This window comes from Selaginella moellendorffii, unplaced genomic scaffold (genome assembly GCF_000143415.4).
Source record: "Selaginella moellendorffii unplaced genomic scaffold, v1.0 SELMOscaffold_113, whole genome shotgun sequence".
Classification (NCBI taxonomy): domain Eukaryota; kingdom Viridiplantae; phylum Streptophyta; class Lycopodiopsida; order Selaginellales; family Selaginellaceae; genus Selaginella; species Selaginella moellendorffii.
The window spans coordinates 98,169-115,412 of record NW_003314374.1 but is presented as its reverse complement, the minus strand read 5'-3'; the positions used below and the strand labels follow the sequence as shown (position 1 = coordinate 115,412).

Below are 17,244 nucleotides of genomic sequence, written 5' to 3'. Positions count from 1 at the left end.
CGAGATTTACGCTGAGCTGATAGAGATGGCAGTCCAAACTCGCGTCATTATAAGAAGAAAAATTACAATGCAGTTCTCAGCTGCAAGCAGTCCACACATTAGTATGCTTTACAGCGTAACTCTGTATCAAAAGCCGGGAAACTATACAAGAGGCGACTGTACTTTTTCTTTCACTTGGAGCTCGCCTTACACTTTACCTCGCCTTCGCCTGGGGGAGATTCACTCCCATTCTAGTTGCAACCTGTTATGATTTTGTAAGTGTGAAGCTAGATAATACGAGGAAAAAAAGAGACAAGAAAGCTTACATCACGAAACGATTGAACATCTCCACCCCAGAGCCAAGCGTCGCAGCCTGCATCCCTGGCACCCCAGATATCGTTGCGTCGGTCATCTCCAACGTGCACAGCGTCTTCCGGTTTGACTCCCACCAATTCACACGCATGCAAGAAAATTGTCGGGTTTGGCTTCTCGGCTTCCACCTAGAAAGAAAAAGAAAAAAACAAAACAAAAAAAACCAAGTCAGATGAAGAGACAAGAAAACAACACACCTCCGCGGATATCGCCATGGCATCAAACCAGTGATCACATCCCAGCGAGTTCATCAGCGGCCTCAGCCTGGTATCAAAGTTTGAGACGACGGCGATCTTGACACCCGCGTCTTTGAGAGCTTGAAAGACCATACCAGCATCTGGGTCGGAGACATACCAGGCCTGTCACGCATCATCAAAAGGAAGAGGATAGATTAAACAAAGCTTTCTCGAAAGGAGAAAACACTGTGCGTGATCATACCTCAGGTGTTTCGTAGTAATGATACAGCTCCTCGAAATATTCTTTGCTCGAACACCCAGAGGCGTGCTGTACGATGTACTCCCAGAAAGGCCGCGCGTCTTGGACATATCTAGATCGAAACATTTGTTTGAGAGCTTCGATCAATCTTCTAGACAAAGAGAAGAAAGGGAAGAAGAGTCACCTCAATCGCGACTGGTACCACGGCTGCGAGTATGCCCATCGATACCGGGCCAGAATTTCTTGCTCCGTGTACGTCACGCCATATTTCTTCCCGATCTCGCGGTAGACCTTGGCACGAAACTCGATCAGATCAAAATGCGAGACGAAATCTTCGAGGAAAGGGTTGAAATATTCGCCAGGAAGGATCAAGAAGAGGAGGGAAGGAGGCGCCGCGGCCATACCTGAGCAGCCGGCTGTGCCGGGATCAAGAGCGTGCCCGCCGCATCCACAAGAAGCGCCTTGTGGCTGATCCCGCCGTTGATCGACCGCCGATACTCATCGAAATCGCTAGCGGCAGCCAAGGCGCATCCGGAAGAGCTCCTCCTCGCGAGCAAAACCCGGCCGCCGGCGACGCCGCGCCGCGCAAGGGAAGCGCCCATTCTTCTCGCCATCGCCATTCCTGTGCCAGGGCATATTCCCGGCAAAATGAATGCGCAAAACGAATATGCTGACTTTCTAAAACAGGCGGATTGGCTAAAAGCCCGATATGGAAAGTGGCCACGCAGATGTACTGCTTCATCACAGGCCACAAGAATACGAATGACGTGGGCCAATGGGAATTCTCCAATAGATTTGTAGGAATCAGTAACGAGTGGCCATTATTGTTCGTGGAAGAGCCCTAGAAAAAAGTGGAGGAAGAAGGAAGGGTGTACTAGAGAGAATTTGGAATTCTTTTTAGAAAGGTCTGAGGTTCTCGAGAAGCTCTCGGGTTCCGCCATTGACAATGTGGCTAATTCCACCGTTGCTCTTTGGAGTGGGCGCTGCTGCGGACGATCGGCGGTGGCGGTCGCGCTTAGTGGAGCTCAGGCCCCAAATCCGGATGGTGTGATCGTCGCTAGCCGATGCAAACATGTGAGGATTGCTGGGATTCCAGCTCACGCAATTCACAGTGCCGGAATGGCCTGGTAGCACCTCTAGCAATTCCCCATTGCCCCTATGCCATATGTACACCTGACAAGAAAGGAAACAAGAGTTAAAACCCGTTCAAGAGCATCAAAACTAAACCCGAAGCAAAGCAAGAACAAGCAAAGGACAAACTTGGAGGCAAAGTGAGAACTCAAGAACTAAAAAAGTAGTCGAGGACAGTACGAGAAGAAGCTAAGGTAACATCAAAACTAAGCTCGAAGCAACGCAAGAACAAACAAAGGAAACTCACAGAAACTTGTGGAGGCAGCAAAGTGAGAACTCAAGAACTAAGAACTCTCCGTGAAGAAGCTAAGATCGAAGAATGGAAAACAAGAGCAAGCAAGTGAACACACTAGAACTAGGACGGAACTAAGAGAACGAAGAACTAGGAAAGGAAGAAAGATTTACCTGAGAATCTTCACTCCCACTAACAATAAATGCGTGATCGGATCCACCAAAGCACGACCTTATCACGTAGCGCCCCTGCCTATGGCCCTTGTACTTGCACGGCGACCTGGAGTTCAAGGCCATGTCCCATAAGTGGATCTCCTGGCTCACCAAGTTGACGAGGAGGTAGCGGCCGTCGAGCGAGACTGATAACGAGGTGATGGAGTGATCCTCCTCGATCAGTCTCTCGGTCTTGTCCTCCAAGTTGAAAACTCGAATGTCTTTGTCGTGGCAGATGCACACCACGTTGTTGCCGTCAGGCGTCACGGCCAAGTCGATGATCCTGGGCATCCTGGGTTTCCACACTTCTAGCTCGGCACCACTCAAGTCCCACCTGTACATGCACTTATCAACGGCCCCGGTGACGAAGGTTTTCCCGTCCGGAAACCAAGCACACGACGTAAAACCGTGGCTCGCCTTCTGAAACGTGTGCTTGCATTCCCCTGTTGCTGTATCCCACAGCTTCACTGCCTCCTCAGTTCCACACGTCAAGATCATAGAGTCGTCTGGACTCCACGCTACGAACGATACCGATTTGTGATGTCCGGCAAGTGTATGCTTCCGCCTTACAAAATCATCATCTACAACCTGTACATGGAGGCACCATAAGAAGAGAAAACAACTGTATGACCGAGACACGAGAACTAGAGCAGGAGCAGAAAAACCAATTCAAAACTGAAATAGGTAGCGAATTCAGACAGCAAATGCGGAAAAGAACGAAAAGAAAAGATCTAGAACTGACTCCAGAGCATCCAAGCGAAAGCAACTAGATCCATGAGCACTGACCTCCCATATTATAGCTGTACAATCCTTAGATGCGGACGCCAAGTGTCTGCCATCACGCGAGAATTGTAAGTACCATACTTCATTGTCGTGAGCCTCTAGTACCTGAAACATGGAAGCCCAGGACACACGAATCAATCCAGAATGGACTATGTATAGAAAGATCAGAATTAAAATAACATTGTCGAAAAAACGCACACACAGAGCCAAGAACAGTTCACCAAAGAGGCAAAACACACAGACAAACACACTGCTGCAACCTACATTCACCAAAACCCAGCCACAACTAGCTACAAGCACGAAGTATGAAGTACCTGGACCGTTTCAGTCGGGATCTGGTCACGTCCGCATTGGTGGTCGGTATAGAGCGACAGTGCCGTCTCAGCGGAGTTGTGGAAAATACATCCCTCGCGCTGCACCGCCAGCGCCTGCTCCACAAGGTGTTCTAGCCGCCTCTCCGGGATCATAATGTGTGGCGGCAGCAAAGCTTGTATTTTTTCCAGCAGCGCCATCCTGGCCTCGGTGTCGCTTCCCTTCCACTCCACTTTCTCCAAGATATCCCCTCGGGTGGGACAAACGACACAGCTCGCCAGCTCATGGACGCGTTGCCTGTTCACGCCCAGCGGCGAGATCTCCGTCCGCAAAGTTCGCAGGGCGCCAAGAACGTCGCCGCGATCCACAAGAAGCTCCAGGAACTTTTGCTGGAGGATAAGGAACGCCGCCAGCTTGTGCGTCTCGTCCAGTAAAGGACCAATTTTGGCGAGAGTGGCGACGCTCTCCTCCCACCTCCCGTCCAAAACCTCGCGGCGAAAGTCGGACACCACCGGCAGCTGCAAGGGGACCCCGGATTCCTCCTCCACCAATGCCGCAGCGCGAGAGTAGCCCAGCGAGTACAAGGCTTGCGTGATGATCCGGACAAACTCCACGCGGCGGATTTGCTTCTTGCTCCCCATCATCTGGCTCTCAATCGGCGGACCCATGCCGAGCGATTCGTGGGGCTTTGGCGAGCGGTAGAGCGACGAGGATTGCCTGGGCGACAGCAGTGGAAATGGCGCCAAGAGATTATGGTGCTGGCGTCGAGAATCTTGGTGAGGCGAGGAGAGCTTCATGCGCTTGAGCGGCGGCTCGTGTCGTTGCTCCTCTTCATCATCGTCGCTGCTGCAAGTGTCACCCCCTCCCATGAAACGGGCACAGCCCCCTCTATCCCATAAACCGGGGCGCCGCCGCGACGGATCTTCGCCTTGCTCGCTGCGGCCACACCGAATCCAAAATCCCCAAACCTGGCCCGATGTCGAGGCGCTCGCCGCTGCCCTCTAGCGCCTTCGCCCTCCAAAGAAACTGGCAAACCCTAGCCCTGGCCCTGCCCGAATTTTTATCTCATTTTTTTGCCTTCTTCGTGTGATGGTTGTGTGTGCGTTTGCGTTTGCTTTGTTGTTGTTGATGGTGGCGTCTTTCTTTTGGAAATTAACCGCATTGAGCGTAGGCTCTTGGAATCCGCCCGCAAAGACGCTACGCTACGTCTTCTCTAAGGAACACAGAGAGAGAGAGAGAGAGAGATTCTACGTCAAAATGGCTGCGCGAGCGCTTATCTGATTGCATGCGATACATTCTTCCAAGTCTATCAATCCATCCATAGTTTCTCTTCTCAATCGATCGATCAATCAATGCTTTGATGTTCTTGGCCAAGGAAGAGCTCCACAGGTACCTGGGATTGATCCAGCGCTGCGCGACCCTAATCGACGTCCACCGCGTCCACGTCCAAATTGCCGCGACCAGGCACTACCTAAAGAACACTCTCCTGGCCAACACCCTGGTCCAAATGTACGGAATTATGGGCAGCCTGGCAGACGCACGGAACGCCTTCGACGCCATCGCTGCCGCACGGAACCTCTTCTCCTGGAATATTCTCATCGCCGCGCACGTACGGCACTCCCAGCCCGGCGAGGCGGAGAGAATCTTTGCCAAGATGCCCGCCCGGGACGTGGTGTCGTACAACACGGTGATAGCGGCGCTGGCGAGGGCGGATAGAGTTGTAGCGGCGAGCGATCTCTTCTGTGAGTGCCCGGAGAGAGATCCAGTGTCTTGGAACGCGATAATCACAGCGCTTGCCCAATCTGGGCATTTGGATCTCGCGATGGCGCTGCTTAATCGATCACCACAATTCGGTCTCGTTTCTTCCACCTCGATCATGGCTGCTTGTGTAGCTCAAGGGCGGATCGATCGCGCGCAAGAAATTTTCAATGGGTTGCAACAACAGGACGTGGTCGCGCAGACGATCCTCTTCGCGGCATATGCCCAAATAGGGGATATTTCTCGCGCTCGCTGGATGTTCGATCGCATCGCAAGCAAGGACTCCACATCCTGGACGACAATAATCGCCGCATACATTGGCGGCAGCGATGACGATCTCCGAGAAGCAAGGAATCTCTTCGATCGGGTCCAAGACCCGGAAGCCGCGACTTATAACGTGATTATTTCCGCATATGCCCAAAAAGGGCAAATGCAGGAAGCTCGGCGATTGCTGGCTCGCATGCCTCATCCTGATCCAATTTCTTGGACTACGATCATCTCAGGCTACAACAAGCTTGGCGAGATCGACTGTGCCCGAGAAATCTTCGATCAAATGCCCGATCGAGACACGGTGGCCTGGAACGCGATGATCTCTGGCTACTGCCAGAGCGCGCGGCCCAGCGAGGCCTTGGATCTCTTCAAGCTCATGATCGTGGAAGGGATCAATCCAGTGCGCGAGACATTTGTGGCCGCGATCGATGCCTGCGCTGCCGTGCCCGCCGAGCGCGAGGGCAAGCTCGTCCATGTCGAGCTCCTGGCCAGCGGCGTACGGCCAGACGACGCCCAGGCCCACAACGCGCTACTGTCCATGTACGGTAGGATGGGCCACCTGGAAGTGGCCAGGGATCTCTTCGACGCTATGGAATCTTCCCGGGATCGCGTCACCTGGACCGCGATGCTGGCGGCATATGCCCAGAGCGGGCATCTGCGGGATGCGCTGGGGATATTCCACGCCATGGTGCTCCACGGCGAGGCCCCCGACGGCGTGACCTTCATTAACGTCCTGGCGGCGTGCGCACACGCGGGCCTCGTACGGACGGGGTGGGCGTATTTCGTGTCCATGTGGTCCATGTACGGCGTGGAGCCGGGGGCCAGGCATTTCGTGTGCATGGTGGACATGCTCGCGCGCTCCGGGGAGGTGTGTACGGCCGCCGAGCTGGCCGGGTCTATGCCGTACCAGCCCAGCTCCATGGCGTGGATGTCCATGGCGGGAGCTTGCAGGGAGCAAGGGGATGCCATCCTGGGTGAAAATGCGCTAGAATATGCTCTAGACGGACCCTTCGATGCCCGGAGCGTTGCCGGGGTGGCACTCTGGTCTCAAATGCGTTGACAATTTAAACTTCATGGTCAACTGTTGACTCTGGTCAAAATATGCCTGCTCTGGGATGCTAAAACTCGAGTAGAAAAACTTGTAAAAAGGAGCTCCCGGAATCAAATCATGTCCAGGACCCTGAGCGCACTGGAAGCCGGCCTTATAGCTTTCTCGTTCTTTTGCGTCCACTGAGCTATCCGCCAAGGCTTTTGCCACTTCCACTTGAACTGGAGCGGCCACTTTGGAGTGCCACTTTTCCTCCATTTCCAAGTCCTTCCTGAGCTCTCTGGATTTGGTTCTATGCTCTGGCATGCCTGCAAAGAAAAGAAGACACTGCTAAAACACACACACACACACAATTTGGCGCACTTACCCCGTCTCCAAGTTCGTCTGGATTGGAGAAACTCATAACTTGCTCCTCCAAAAGTCCCCCAATATCAAGCCGGAGGAGCTCGTCCGCATGAGCATCCGACACACCAGTATTATTGGCGGTCGTGGGCATCAGCTCTTCTAGTTGCTTCTTCTGACACTCCGTTTGCCGCAGTTCATCCAGCAAGAGATTGATTTTCTCATTGAGTTCTTTATTTTCGTGTTCTCTATCACTTAGCTGGCATCTGCAGCACATCACAAAACTACTGTTGTTAGAAAACGTCCAGGGATTCCGTTCAATAACCTTGCACAGGCTGCAACGTTGAAAACGAAGTTGAGTAGATCCTTGGCATCTCCAAGAGTACGCACTTGCTGCCACCGAACTGGTCCCCTGACTCTATATTGTTCCTCTTCTAAATCTAATGCCGTGGTCGAGATGGTAATTGCCGTGCTCGTCCTCTCCAACGAATCAATACGTCCATTCGAGAAAGATGATACCGAAAGACCCTCCGTGTCGCACGGGCTGTTGCGAAACGATTATGAGCTGAAAAATCCAAATAGACAAAGCAATGCATACCTCGTTGGTGCGTTCTGAGCGTCCGAACGCGCATCTCCCTCTTGGCTGAAAGAGAAAAGTTAATATTTGAACCAAGAGAGACCAGTGTGCTTACAAAGCATTCTGCTTCTCGTAAGCAAGCCTCGCCTCTCGCAGCCTAACAGCACTTTCTAGTTCGTTATCAAACCATTGCTACAAAAGTTGAAATCAATGCTTAGTAACAAACCAAGAGACGCCTGAAGCAAACCTGAAATGTCTTCGCAGTCAGTTTAGCGGGTGTTCCTGACACATGGTTTTCACGAGCTTCCTGTTTTCGAGCTTCAAGGACTTCTTTAAGCCTTCGACTAGCTGTGGCTGCTTCCTCAGTTTTCCTATGCAGTACCTGCAAAGGCCAAAATGTTAAAATGGTGGTGACAATAAACACCTTCCTTCACCTGTTTTTGCCTTTCATGCAAGGTCTGTAGCTTGTGCATCTCATACTCATTCCGTCTACCTTCCTTGCGCAAGCGCATTAGTTCTTTCTCCCGGCAAGCCTTCCATGTCCTAAAATGTTCAGATTCTTGCTTTATGCGGTTTTGCAAATGCACCTGGAGATGGTAAGCTTGCAAAGTAAGTCCAACTGAAAATCTGCCCGGTAGAAAACATTGCCTTCTGCTGCTTGATTCGGTGTATCTCATTCTCTAATCGTTGCGCCGAATCATCACTCCGTTGCTTGAGTCTCAAAAGTTGTGCATGTTTTTCTTGCTGCTTTTTTAAATCAGAAATCTACCAGAAAGAAAACAATTAATAAAAATAAAAAGGAGAAAAAAGTGTGTAAGAGAATATAGGACCTGAGTTTCCAGATCTTTCAACTTCTGTGCGTACGAACTCTGAATCCTCTTGGTCTGTTCATCCGAAGAGGAATGAAGTGATTCGAGCTCCGACGACAATAGCTTTTTCTCCATCTGATAATTTCAAATTATTAGAAACAGAAGACTAATGCTTAGTTTACCTGAAGCTTCTTCTTCTCCTCTTCAAGCTCCAGTATTTTTTTATCGAAATGGTCTTTGAGTACAGCAGCATCATTGTTTGCAACTCGAGTCATCTCTGCCTGCAGAGTACAAGATCAGGTTGTGAACCATCGGATAAAAATCATGTTTTCAAAAGAAAATCTCAAAATCCTGGCCACAGTTTCTAAAAATTAAAGTTTACCTCTTTCTCCTTCAGCTGCATATTCAACTCTTGAAGTTCCTTATCCATACACTCCCTTAGAAACAGATGATGCTCCACCTCCTTAGCAGTCATGGCATCCTCCTCAAAAACGTCTGCATAATTCTCAATCAGATGCGACATTAAGCAGGTGTTTCTGATAGAAGACCATGGTTTCCGTCAACGATGTCGGAGCACCCTCCATCGGATGAAGTTGAAACGCGGCGAACATCGCCAGAACACGACGTGCGTAACAGCTGTAGCTCTGCTTCTAAATCATGAATTGTTCTCATGTAACTCTGCAGCAAGCTGGTAGGCTGCAATCGAGCAATTAGATTAAACCGAGAGACAAGAAAAAACAAGATCGTTCTACCTCAGCTGTGTGCTCGTCATAACCAGATGTTGGACGACGTTCAACTTCCTGTAAGAGCCTATCACGCTCCACTTGAGCATCAAGAGCACGTTGACAAAGACTGTTACAGCTTTCTTGCGACTCCATTAACTCCCTGCGTAGTTTTTCATTGCTAGCCTCCAACGAAGAGAGCTTTTGCTTCAAAACCTACGAAGCCACTCAATTTCAATTATGTTTGCTAGATTTTGTAAAAGACCTTACCTCAAGAACTGTAGGTGCGCATTCACTTGCACGAGCACAAACAAGCTCTGCCTGTAAGAGATTGAGCTGCTGTCGCAGTTTCTGCATCTCTGTCCCGATTGGATCTCTATTCACAATTGGTTTATTTTGGATATTTCTTGCCCGATTTGCGTACTTCAAAGTATTAAGAGTTTCCTCGACATTTGAATCAGCCGGACTGATACAAGCTGCGAAAAGGATTTTAGATTAGAAAAAAGGAAACAAATCGCCAAGGCTGTATACCTATCATCACAGTCCTGCTGTTACCACCAAGTGAATCCTGTCACGAGGCACTTATTAAATCATCACAGGACTTCAAAGTGATTCCCACAAACCTGTAAAAGTCGAGTGAGCTTGCTATCCCTGTACGGCACATGTCTTGGTTCCTTTCGCTTCTTGTCCTCTCCAAGAACGCTAATTACATTCCCAAGAGCTAAAAGACCTTTGTTGATATGAACACCTACAAGAACAAAAAAAATGGATGATGACAACTTCTTAACGATGGCAGCCATGCAATGCGTACCCTCTTTAAAACGCATCCCATCAGTTCCAGTCCTTTTTGCCCGCTCAGACCCAGCAAGGTCCACAAGATGAAGCTTTCCACACAGAAAGTCATCGCATGCAGCATCAAAAGAGGAAGAGCTCTTCTCACGGTGCTTTTTCTTCTGTTCCAAAGTGATGGTGAAGATAGCATGCGAACGGCTGCAATACTTTACCAATCAATAAGAAAACTAGAGACAGAAAACACAGAACAAACCTTGAACGAGAATTCATATTCGTGCTTCCGGTCGCACGGGAAAGAGAACCTTGAGCTAAACACGACGCCATCTCTTGCAAGGTGTGAACATCGGTTTCTGTGATGCCAGCAAGGTTGATCTCTCCAGCAGTGCTTTCCCGAATTTGAATTGATGGTCTTGTTAGCAGCGGCGTCTTCATCCCACTTGTGTCTTGCTTCGTAACTGTTGTTTCGCAAAGCAAGTCGTGGATTTCTTCTTTCAATATCTACAAGAACATAGACTTTTAGTAGCATTCATGCAAATCAAAGCTGATGAACAAAATGATATTACCTCTATAAACGAGACTCGGATGTGGAAGTGCGTTTGATTCCTGAGATGGTGGACTTTGTTAAAAATCTTCTCCATGACTTGGGGGATAACTCCTCCATTGTTCCCTCCAGGAGTGTACCCTGTTCCCATTGTGTATGTCTTCCCAGAACCAGTCTGCCACATAAGTTTTGATAGAAGGAAAGAATAAAACTTCTAACGCTCGTATCAACTTTGCATTCTCTCTAGTACCTGGCCATACGCAAGAACAGTAGCATTGTAGCCATAGAAGAGCCCATCCACAAGCGGAGCTACGCACTCCTTGAAGATCTTGGACGACGATGACTCGGTAGTGCCATAGACGTAATCAAACGTGAAACAATGCGTCCCGAGCTGGATCTGTGATGGTTTCCAGAAAGAATGAGCATCGAAATCTCGAAAGAACATACCTGAGGCTCTCCAGCGACAACATTGATGCAATCCCTACAGCCCTGCAAGAGCTCCGATCCGATGAGAGGCCGGATGTTCACGGCCACTTGCACGGCATCCTTGACCCCGGCGAGCGGCGGCTTGCCGGAATCCATCCTAGAAATTGCTTCTCTCAAAGATTCGCTGTGAGCATGAAGAAGAGTAGAAGATTTCAACCCTCGCCCTTCCTCCTCACTAAGATCATCGACACCGGCGATGTTCTAACAAACAGAATGCCGCAGCGCTGGCAGCAAGACCAAACCATGCCTGTTTGCCCCATCGATGATCGATCAGCGGCAGTGCCCCCTGGACCTTCTACCGGCGCCTCTCCGTAGAAGAACAACCGGTATCCCCAAGAACCCTAGAATCCTAACTCTTGCGGTTTTTCAAAATAATGCTAGCGCCTTCTTCCAGGGCAAGGGCGAGGGCGAGGGCGCTGGCGCTGGCAACGCGAGCTCTGGCGATAGGAGCGCAATCCACTCCTCCCTGCCTGCGCGAAGAGGTAAGCGATAGATCCAGCGCCTGGGATCTACTCTGATATTTCGTCGCAGCCAGCGTTCCAGACCTCGATCGTGACCCCGGTGACGCGATCCGGCATTGGATTACACACTGGCAAGGAGACGCGCGTGACGATCTTCCCTGCTCGAGCCGGCGCTGGGAGATTCTTCACGCTCCGGGAAGATCCAAGGGACTACACGATTCCAGCGTCGGCAGAATTTGTGGTGCCGGAGGCTTGCAAGCTGAGTACTCGCGTGGGGAGGATACGCACGGTGGAGCATGTTCTAGCGGCCTTGGAGGGCTTGTGCGTGGACAACTGCCGGATTCATCTGGAAGGGAATGACGAGGTGCCTTTGCTGGATGGATCGGCGTTGCCGTGGGTGGAAGCAATCGATCGCGCTGGGATCTGTGCTGCCAAAGACAAGGATGGGAATGCTGTTGCTAGAAGAAAGAGGTTCAAGCCTAAGTTTCCAGTCCATGTCGGGAACCCGGAATCGGACTCGTTTGTAGCGGCTTTCCCAGCTTCGACCTCCATGCTTACGTACTGTATCGATTTTCGCGAGGTACTCTCTTTCTTGTCTCTTTTTGTTGATCGATCACTTACATCTTTTGGATTTAGCATCCTGCGATTGGAACTCAGTGCTTCACTTACTTTCCGGATTCTTGCTCCTTTCGCGAAGAGGTTGCTCCGGCTCGGACCTTCGGTTTATATGAGCAGGTCACATTTGTTCCTCTAGACACTTCAAAAGTTTCTATTTTCGCAGATTGAAATGCTGAGAGGAGCAAAGCTGATCCAAGGAGGAAGTCGAGAGAACGCTTTGATCTGCAAGTAAGATCATGTGTTCCTTTCTCGTTTCGTATCTCTTCGTCTTCTCTTTGTTTAAACAGAAAAGTAACTGGCTGGGTGAATCCGCCGCTTCGATTCCGGGACGAGCCTTGCCGACACAAGATGCTCGACCTCTTGGGCGATATCTCGTTGTGCTGTCGAGGTGGCCATCACGGTCTCCCCGTCGCTCATATCTTCGCCTTCAAGGTATGAAAGAACTTGAGCTGTCCATGACACTTTTTTCTGGTTTTCTTTTCAATCCAGGCAAGTCACGCATTGCACGTAAGGTTCTGCAAGGCGCTTCTTCGAACCCACGAAGAATCCTCAGACGCTTAGGGTTCTTCCGAACTTCAATGCTCACCGGAGCAACGAGAAGGCTGCACAAGATCGTGGGTGCCGTGAGGTTCGTCGCTGGTTTGGGCTTCTCTACGCAACCCTCACCGCAAGGAACAGGAGGCGGCATTGACAACGTAGCCTACCACATTCGACACAGAAAGAGGAAACCGAGGAAGAACACCATCGACGTGAGCACCCCTCCAGCGGCTTCTCTCGACACCCAGCTAGTTAATCAAGTGGTGGCAGTGCTCAACGACACCGTTTACCTGGAAGATCTGGACGAGAAGCTAGATGGAGTGAGAACGAAGCTCTCGTCACCTCGAGACGTTGCCATGGTGCTCAAGCTCGTCCGCGACACGAGGCTGGCAAATGGATTCTTCGACTGGGCCAGGAAACAAGGCGACGTCCCTTTGAATCTGGACACTGCGCTCACGATGCTCCACAGGCTCCTGGTGGCTCGAAAATGGGGTGCTCTCAACAGCCTGGTAGACTGGATGCACGACAACAGCTTTTACCTCGACTTTGGCTTGTTCGAGGCCGTGATCAAGGAGGCCTCGGACGCTCAGCAGGTGGAAGTTTGCGAGAAGTGGTATGGCCTCATGCAGCAGATCAACGTAGCTCCCAACTCCTTCATCTGCAACCTCATGATCCGGGTGTATAGTCGAGATGGTCGAGGCATGGACGCGCTCAAGATCTTCCAGGACATGGAGGACAGCAAAGTGAGGCCCACGGTGGTGACGTACAGCCAGCTCTTTTCAGTTTGCAAGGAGATACCCGGCTCGTCCAGCATCGTGCGAACGCTTCTCAACCGGATGAAGCTCCAGGGCATCAAGCTGGACAAGATCGCGTATACCAGCCTGATGAACGTCTACGCCAAGGCCGGCCAGACTCAGCAAGTGGAGGACCTCTTCCAGTCCATGGCCGGGTGCCAGATCCAGCCCGACATCTATCTCCTCAACTGCGTGCTTGAGTCCTACGTGAGAGCCGGCAAGCTGGAGGAAGCTGTCCGCGTCTTCGACGATTGCATCCTCGGCTCTGGGAACCGGCCCAACGAGGCAAGCTACGTGATCATGCTGGGCCTCTACTGCAAGGCCGGCCTCTACGACAAGGCTCTGGAGCTGCTCAAGACGATCGATCACGACAGTGTGAAGCTCGGCGAGCAGTTCTTCATCACCTTGATCAAGGCTTTCTCGGCGGCGCAGTGCTGGGACGACACCATCGCGGTGTTCAAGGAGATGCAGTGCTCGTCGTGCCGGATACGAGGCAGCGTGTACGTGGAGCTGCTCGAGGTGTGCTTCAAGGCCGGGTACTATGATTCGTGCGTGGAGTTTTTCGCGGCAGTGCTGGACAAGGGGGTGAACCGGACGCCTGGGGTGTACGAGACGATGATCCGGGCTTACGAGCAGATGGGCCAGATGGAGGAGATCTCTCACGTCTTTGTCTACATGCAAGACATGCTCTGCCCATTCACGGCCAGTGTCTACGACTTACTCCACGGCATCTTTACCAGGACTGAGAACGTGCAGATGCTTGAAGCGCTGGAAAATGTGAGGAGAGCTGGGAAACTTATTGTTCATGGTCTTTGATGAAGATTATTACCTTCCTAGAAATTGATTCCATATACTATGCTAGAAATACTTCTATTTGTAATAATCATATAGAAATATAACGCATTGTTTACCTTTCACTCTAGTCCTCACTAAATAATCAAGCCACAAAGTAGTTTTATTCCAGCCACCAGATCTAAGTATTTTTCAGCCACACTATCAATTGAATCAATTATATTGTCGTTATAATTATTGTTAAGATCCTATCTCTTACACCATATGTTAGGTGATCACTTGATTTTAAAGCTTGGTGCTAAATAACAAAAATAAAGACACTTATTTTTGCCTAGACTATATTATTGAGGTACCCAATCACCCAAAAATTTTAAATTCATTACCTTAAATCCATGCTTTAATATACCTTTAAGCTTCCCTTTAACCCATGTTAACTACATGGTCAAAGTTGGCACATAATGCAAAACCTCAACAAAAATTAACAAGAAATGCAAGACAAGATAAATAGTTACAATACGTAAGTTATGATGCATGGGTGTATTAAGGCACTCCAAGCTAACAATGGTAGTACTCCAAATAAGACTTTTTTGATGGATTAATTCAAGATTCTAACTTTTTTAGGAGATGGTTTATTTAGTTTGGCTAGTTAATGTGAAAAAGTCTTTGGCTACTAGAAAAACTCCAAATGCAAAAGTTTAGTGGTTATTTCAATAGTTTTGTGTAATACAGATTTTCAATGATGGAATTCGCTTGAGGAGTTTTGTGTTGCAAACAAAAAACTATTTAAGTTTATCATAGATGAATTTGAAATTGCTTTTGTCTATGTTTTTCCCCTCATTATGACGTGGAGAATACTTACATAAAACTTTGATATTTCCAATAAGGGAAAAAGACACTTCAGGATTATATTAAGAAGCTCACTTACTTGATTAGCCACATTTCAATAAAGGATCTAGATTAGAACAAATTTTATTTTATTGATGATATTTATAATGAGAGCATGAGGCAACACTTATGTCATTCCTAGCCTACAAAGAATTTAGAGGAGTTCTTTGATGTAACTCATTAACTTGACAATGACAAACACAAGTCTTGTAAGCATTTAAGGAATCCTTTAATTGAGAACTATTGTGATGATTGCCATGGATATAAGGATAAGATTAAATATCATAAGTTGAAGTCTATAGTGGTTACTTTTGATGTGAAGGAGTAGAAAAAATAGAAATTCTTTGTGAAGAATTATAGGCAAGGTTATTATCATTACAATGAGTTTGGACACTACAAAGCTAATTAATAACAGTTGAAGAATAAATAACAAAGCAAGAAGAATGGTCAATCTTCATATAATAATATATTAGATACTAAGAAGTTACACAATTTACAACTTGAGGATGACAACAAAGATTGGTCTAGCCAAAGGAAAAGACTTTTGATTGTTGTTCGTCAACTTAATAATGTGTGGAACAGAATAGAGATCAAGGACAGTTATGCATCAAATTTAATGTTGGAAAGCATGTTCAGGATTTATTGACATTGAGATGGTGTCCATGAAGAGGCAATGGGAGTAGAGGGGTGTAACCATATGTGCAAATAGGTGGGTAGATAGGAGGAATCAGCATATCAAGGGGCTTGTGGCATATAGTCAAGGACAGGTAGCTTTTCTGAAGGCTATCGATATTTCCTCAACAGGAAAAATAGCTGAGAATACTTTGCGTTGCTGGGAAGAAGGCATTAGCATTGTGGGTGTAGAGAACATTATTATGGTTGTAATGGATGGGAAAAATGTGAATAGAGCATCAATAACAATTCTAAAACAAAGGTATGGGCAACATGTTTTGCCCATTACTTGAACAATACCTTGAAAGACTTCGGTGAACTTCTATGGATGGTAAGGTTTTTGGAGCAAGGAAAAGCTTTAGTGAGCTTTTTTAGAAACCACTCTCATATGGTGGCATTGCCACTAGAGTTTACTCATAAGCAAATGTTGCGCTATTGTGATATAAGGTTTGGCCGATAGAGAGGCTGGTGGAGCTCCAGGAAGCTCTACAATAGATGTTCATATGCTTTATAGAGCAAAGCTTAAGTCGAAACGAGAGTAGGCAGAGACAATTATGAAACCATTTTTGATGACCATTTTTGGGAACAGGTTAAAGATATATTAGAGGTGTCCAAGGATGTTATGTTGCTACTTTGTCTTGTGGACGGTGATGTACTTGCAATTGGAAAAATATATAAGTGTATGAATAGGTTGGAAGCAAGTTTAGAGGAAGGACAATCGAATTATAGTAGGTATATGGAACTTTATTAGATAATGTCTAACTGGCGGCATAAGTATCACTCGTTCATGCACTCAGTGGCATATATGTTGGACCTTGAATTTCAAGAGCATGAAAAGCATGCCAATAGAGAAGTCATGAAGGATTGGAATGCTTATTTTTACCCATGTTTACATCTAGTGAGAGGGATGTGATACGGGGTGAACTTTTAATTTACAAAAGGATAGGAGGCATTTTCAACTCAATTGATGTTAATGTTAATCGCACTAAGAAGGGAATTGTACATTGGTGGGAGGACTATTGTTATGAAATTCCAGCTCTTTAGAAGTTGGCCATTCAAGTTCTAAGTCAAGCATGCTTGTCATCTTTGGTGAAAAGATTGTTTAGCACTTTCAAACATGTGTCTTCAAAGAAGAGGAATAAACTTACTATGGATAGGACAACAGATTTGGTTTTTTTGGCTTGCAATAGCAAATTATTAACTTGCAAAAATGACAATGACCACAACAATTTTGTGAGCTACAAAGTACTAGAGACAATTCTTCATTAGGAAGACAAGCTTAAGTCATGAGAGGAAGAGGAGGATGGAGATAATGTCGAAGATTGTGAAGTTGAAGATAATGATGATTTGTAGGATGTTTGAGTAGTTCGTATATAATAAAAAACAAAATTTTCCTAGAATAAAAAATAAAATATTCTTAATATATTCACTAGTATTTGTGAGCCATCGTGAGCTGTGATTGTGTTCTGTCGTCGGGTTTCTAATATCTAAGGCTCGTGTTTGTGTTCCATGTTCATGTTCGTAATTATAATTTTATCTCCTAATCCACCTTCACCAACCATGACATCCTAACAATGAGATCCACATGATAAATATCTGCAAGATAAAAAGTTTCTAAAAGTGTGGTTTTGCCAACCAACACTTCCAACCCCTCTACATAACCATCAAAATGCTAAGCAAAGGT

At 47.8% G+C, this 17,244-nt stretch overlaps 6 protein-coding genes across 6 annotated transcripts; 3 read left to right on the top strand and 3 right to left on the bottom strand.

Annotated features, from left to right (window-relative positions):
• Positions 1–26: 26 nt before the first annotated feature.
• On the bottom strand, positions 27–1,424 carry LOC9659968 (haloacid dehalogenase-like hydrolase domain-containing protein 3). The gene is made up of 6 exons (XM_002990846.2): positions 1,191–1,424; positions 971–1,077; positions 790–898; positions 549–710; positions 306–479; positions 27–241 (listed from the first exon to the last, which is right to left on the bottom strand). The coding sequence occupies exons 1-6, from the start codon at positions 1,404–1,406 to the stop codon at positions 194–196; spliced, it is 816 nt and encodes a 271-aa protein (XP_002990892.1). The 5' UTR covers positions 1,407–1,424; the 3' UTR covers positions 27–193.
• A 234-nt stretch (positions 1,425–1,658) lies between these two features.
• Positions 1,659–4,474, bottom strand: LOC9660529 (WD repeat-containing protein WDS homolog). The gene is made up of 4 exons (XM_002990845.2): positions 3,459–4,474; positions 3,148–3,249; positions 2,323–2,949; positions 1,659–1,959 (listed from the first exon to the last, which is right to left on the bottom strand). The coding sequence occupies exons 1-4, from the start codon at positions 4,323–4,325 to the stop codon at positions 1,684–1,686; spliced, it is 1,872 nt and encodes a 623-aa protein (XP_002990891.2). The 5' UTR covers positions 4,326–4,474; the 3' UTR covers positions 1,659–1,683.
• Positions 4,475–4,816: 342 nt separating this feature from the next.
• Positions 4,817–6,544, top strand: LOC9659967 (pentatricopeptide repeat-containing protein At4g02750). The gene has a single exon (XM_002990906.2). It carries the CDS (start codon positions 4,817–4,819, stop codon positions 6,542–6,544), a length of 1,728 nt encoding a protein of 575 aa, XP_002990952.2.
• Positions 6,527–11,132, bottom strand: LOC9660528 (kinesin-like protein KIN-4A). Its single transcript, XM_024664695.1, has 21 exons — positions 10,763–11,132; positions 10,566–10,712; positions 10,338–10,490; positions 10,028–10,272; positions 9,794–9,972; positions 9,606–9,730; positions 9,514–9,550; positions 9,253–9,458; positions 9,013–9,198; positions 8,809–8,956; positions 8,643–8,755; positions 8,443–8,541; positions 8,282–8,395; positions 8,100–8,216; positions 7,886–8,038; positions 7,699–7,833; positions 7,567–7,643; positions 7,473–7,517; positions 7,200–7,418; positions 6,900–7,140; positions 6,527–6,840 (listed from the first exon to the last, which is right to left on the bottom strand). The coding sequence occupies exons 1-21, from the start codon at positions 10,895–10,897 to the stop codon at positions 6,646–6,648; spliced, it is 3,069 nt and encodes a 1,022-aa protein (XP_024520463.1). The 5' UTR covers positions 10,898–11,132; the 3' UTR covers positions 6,527–6,645.
• Positions 11,133–11,168: 36 nt separating this feature from the next.
• On the top strand, positions 11,169–12,108 carry LOC9660026 (UDP-3-O-acyl-N-acetylglucosamine deacetylase). Its single transcript, XM_024664738.1, has 3 exons — positions 11,169–11,283; positions 11,333–11,842; positions 11,899–12,108. The coding sequence occupies exons 1-3, from the start codon at positions 11,176–11,178 to the stop codon at positions 12,046–12,048; spliced, it is 768 nt and encodes a 255-aa protein (XP_024520506.1). The 5' UTR covers positions 11,169–11,175; the 3' UTR covers positions 12,049–12,108.
• An 8-nt stretch (positions 12,109–12,116) lies between these two features.
• Positions 12,117–14,128, top strand: LOC112342619 (pentatricopeptide repeat-containing protein At2g18940, chloroplastic-like). Its single transcript, XM_024664703.1, has 2 exons — positions 12,117–12,312; positions 12,370–14,128. The coding sequence occupies exons 1-2, from the start codon at positions 12,117–12,119 to the stop codon at positions 14,025–14,027; spliced, it is 1,854 nt and encodes a 617-aa protein (XP_024520471.1). The 3' UTR covers positions 14,028–14,128.
• The last annotated feature ends 3,116 nt before the right edge of the window (positions 14,129–17,244 follow it).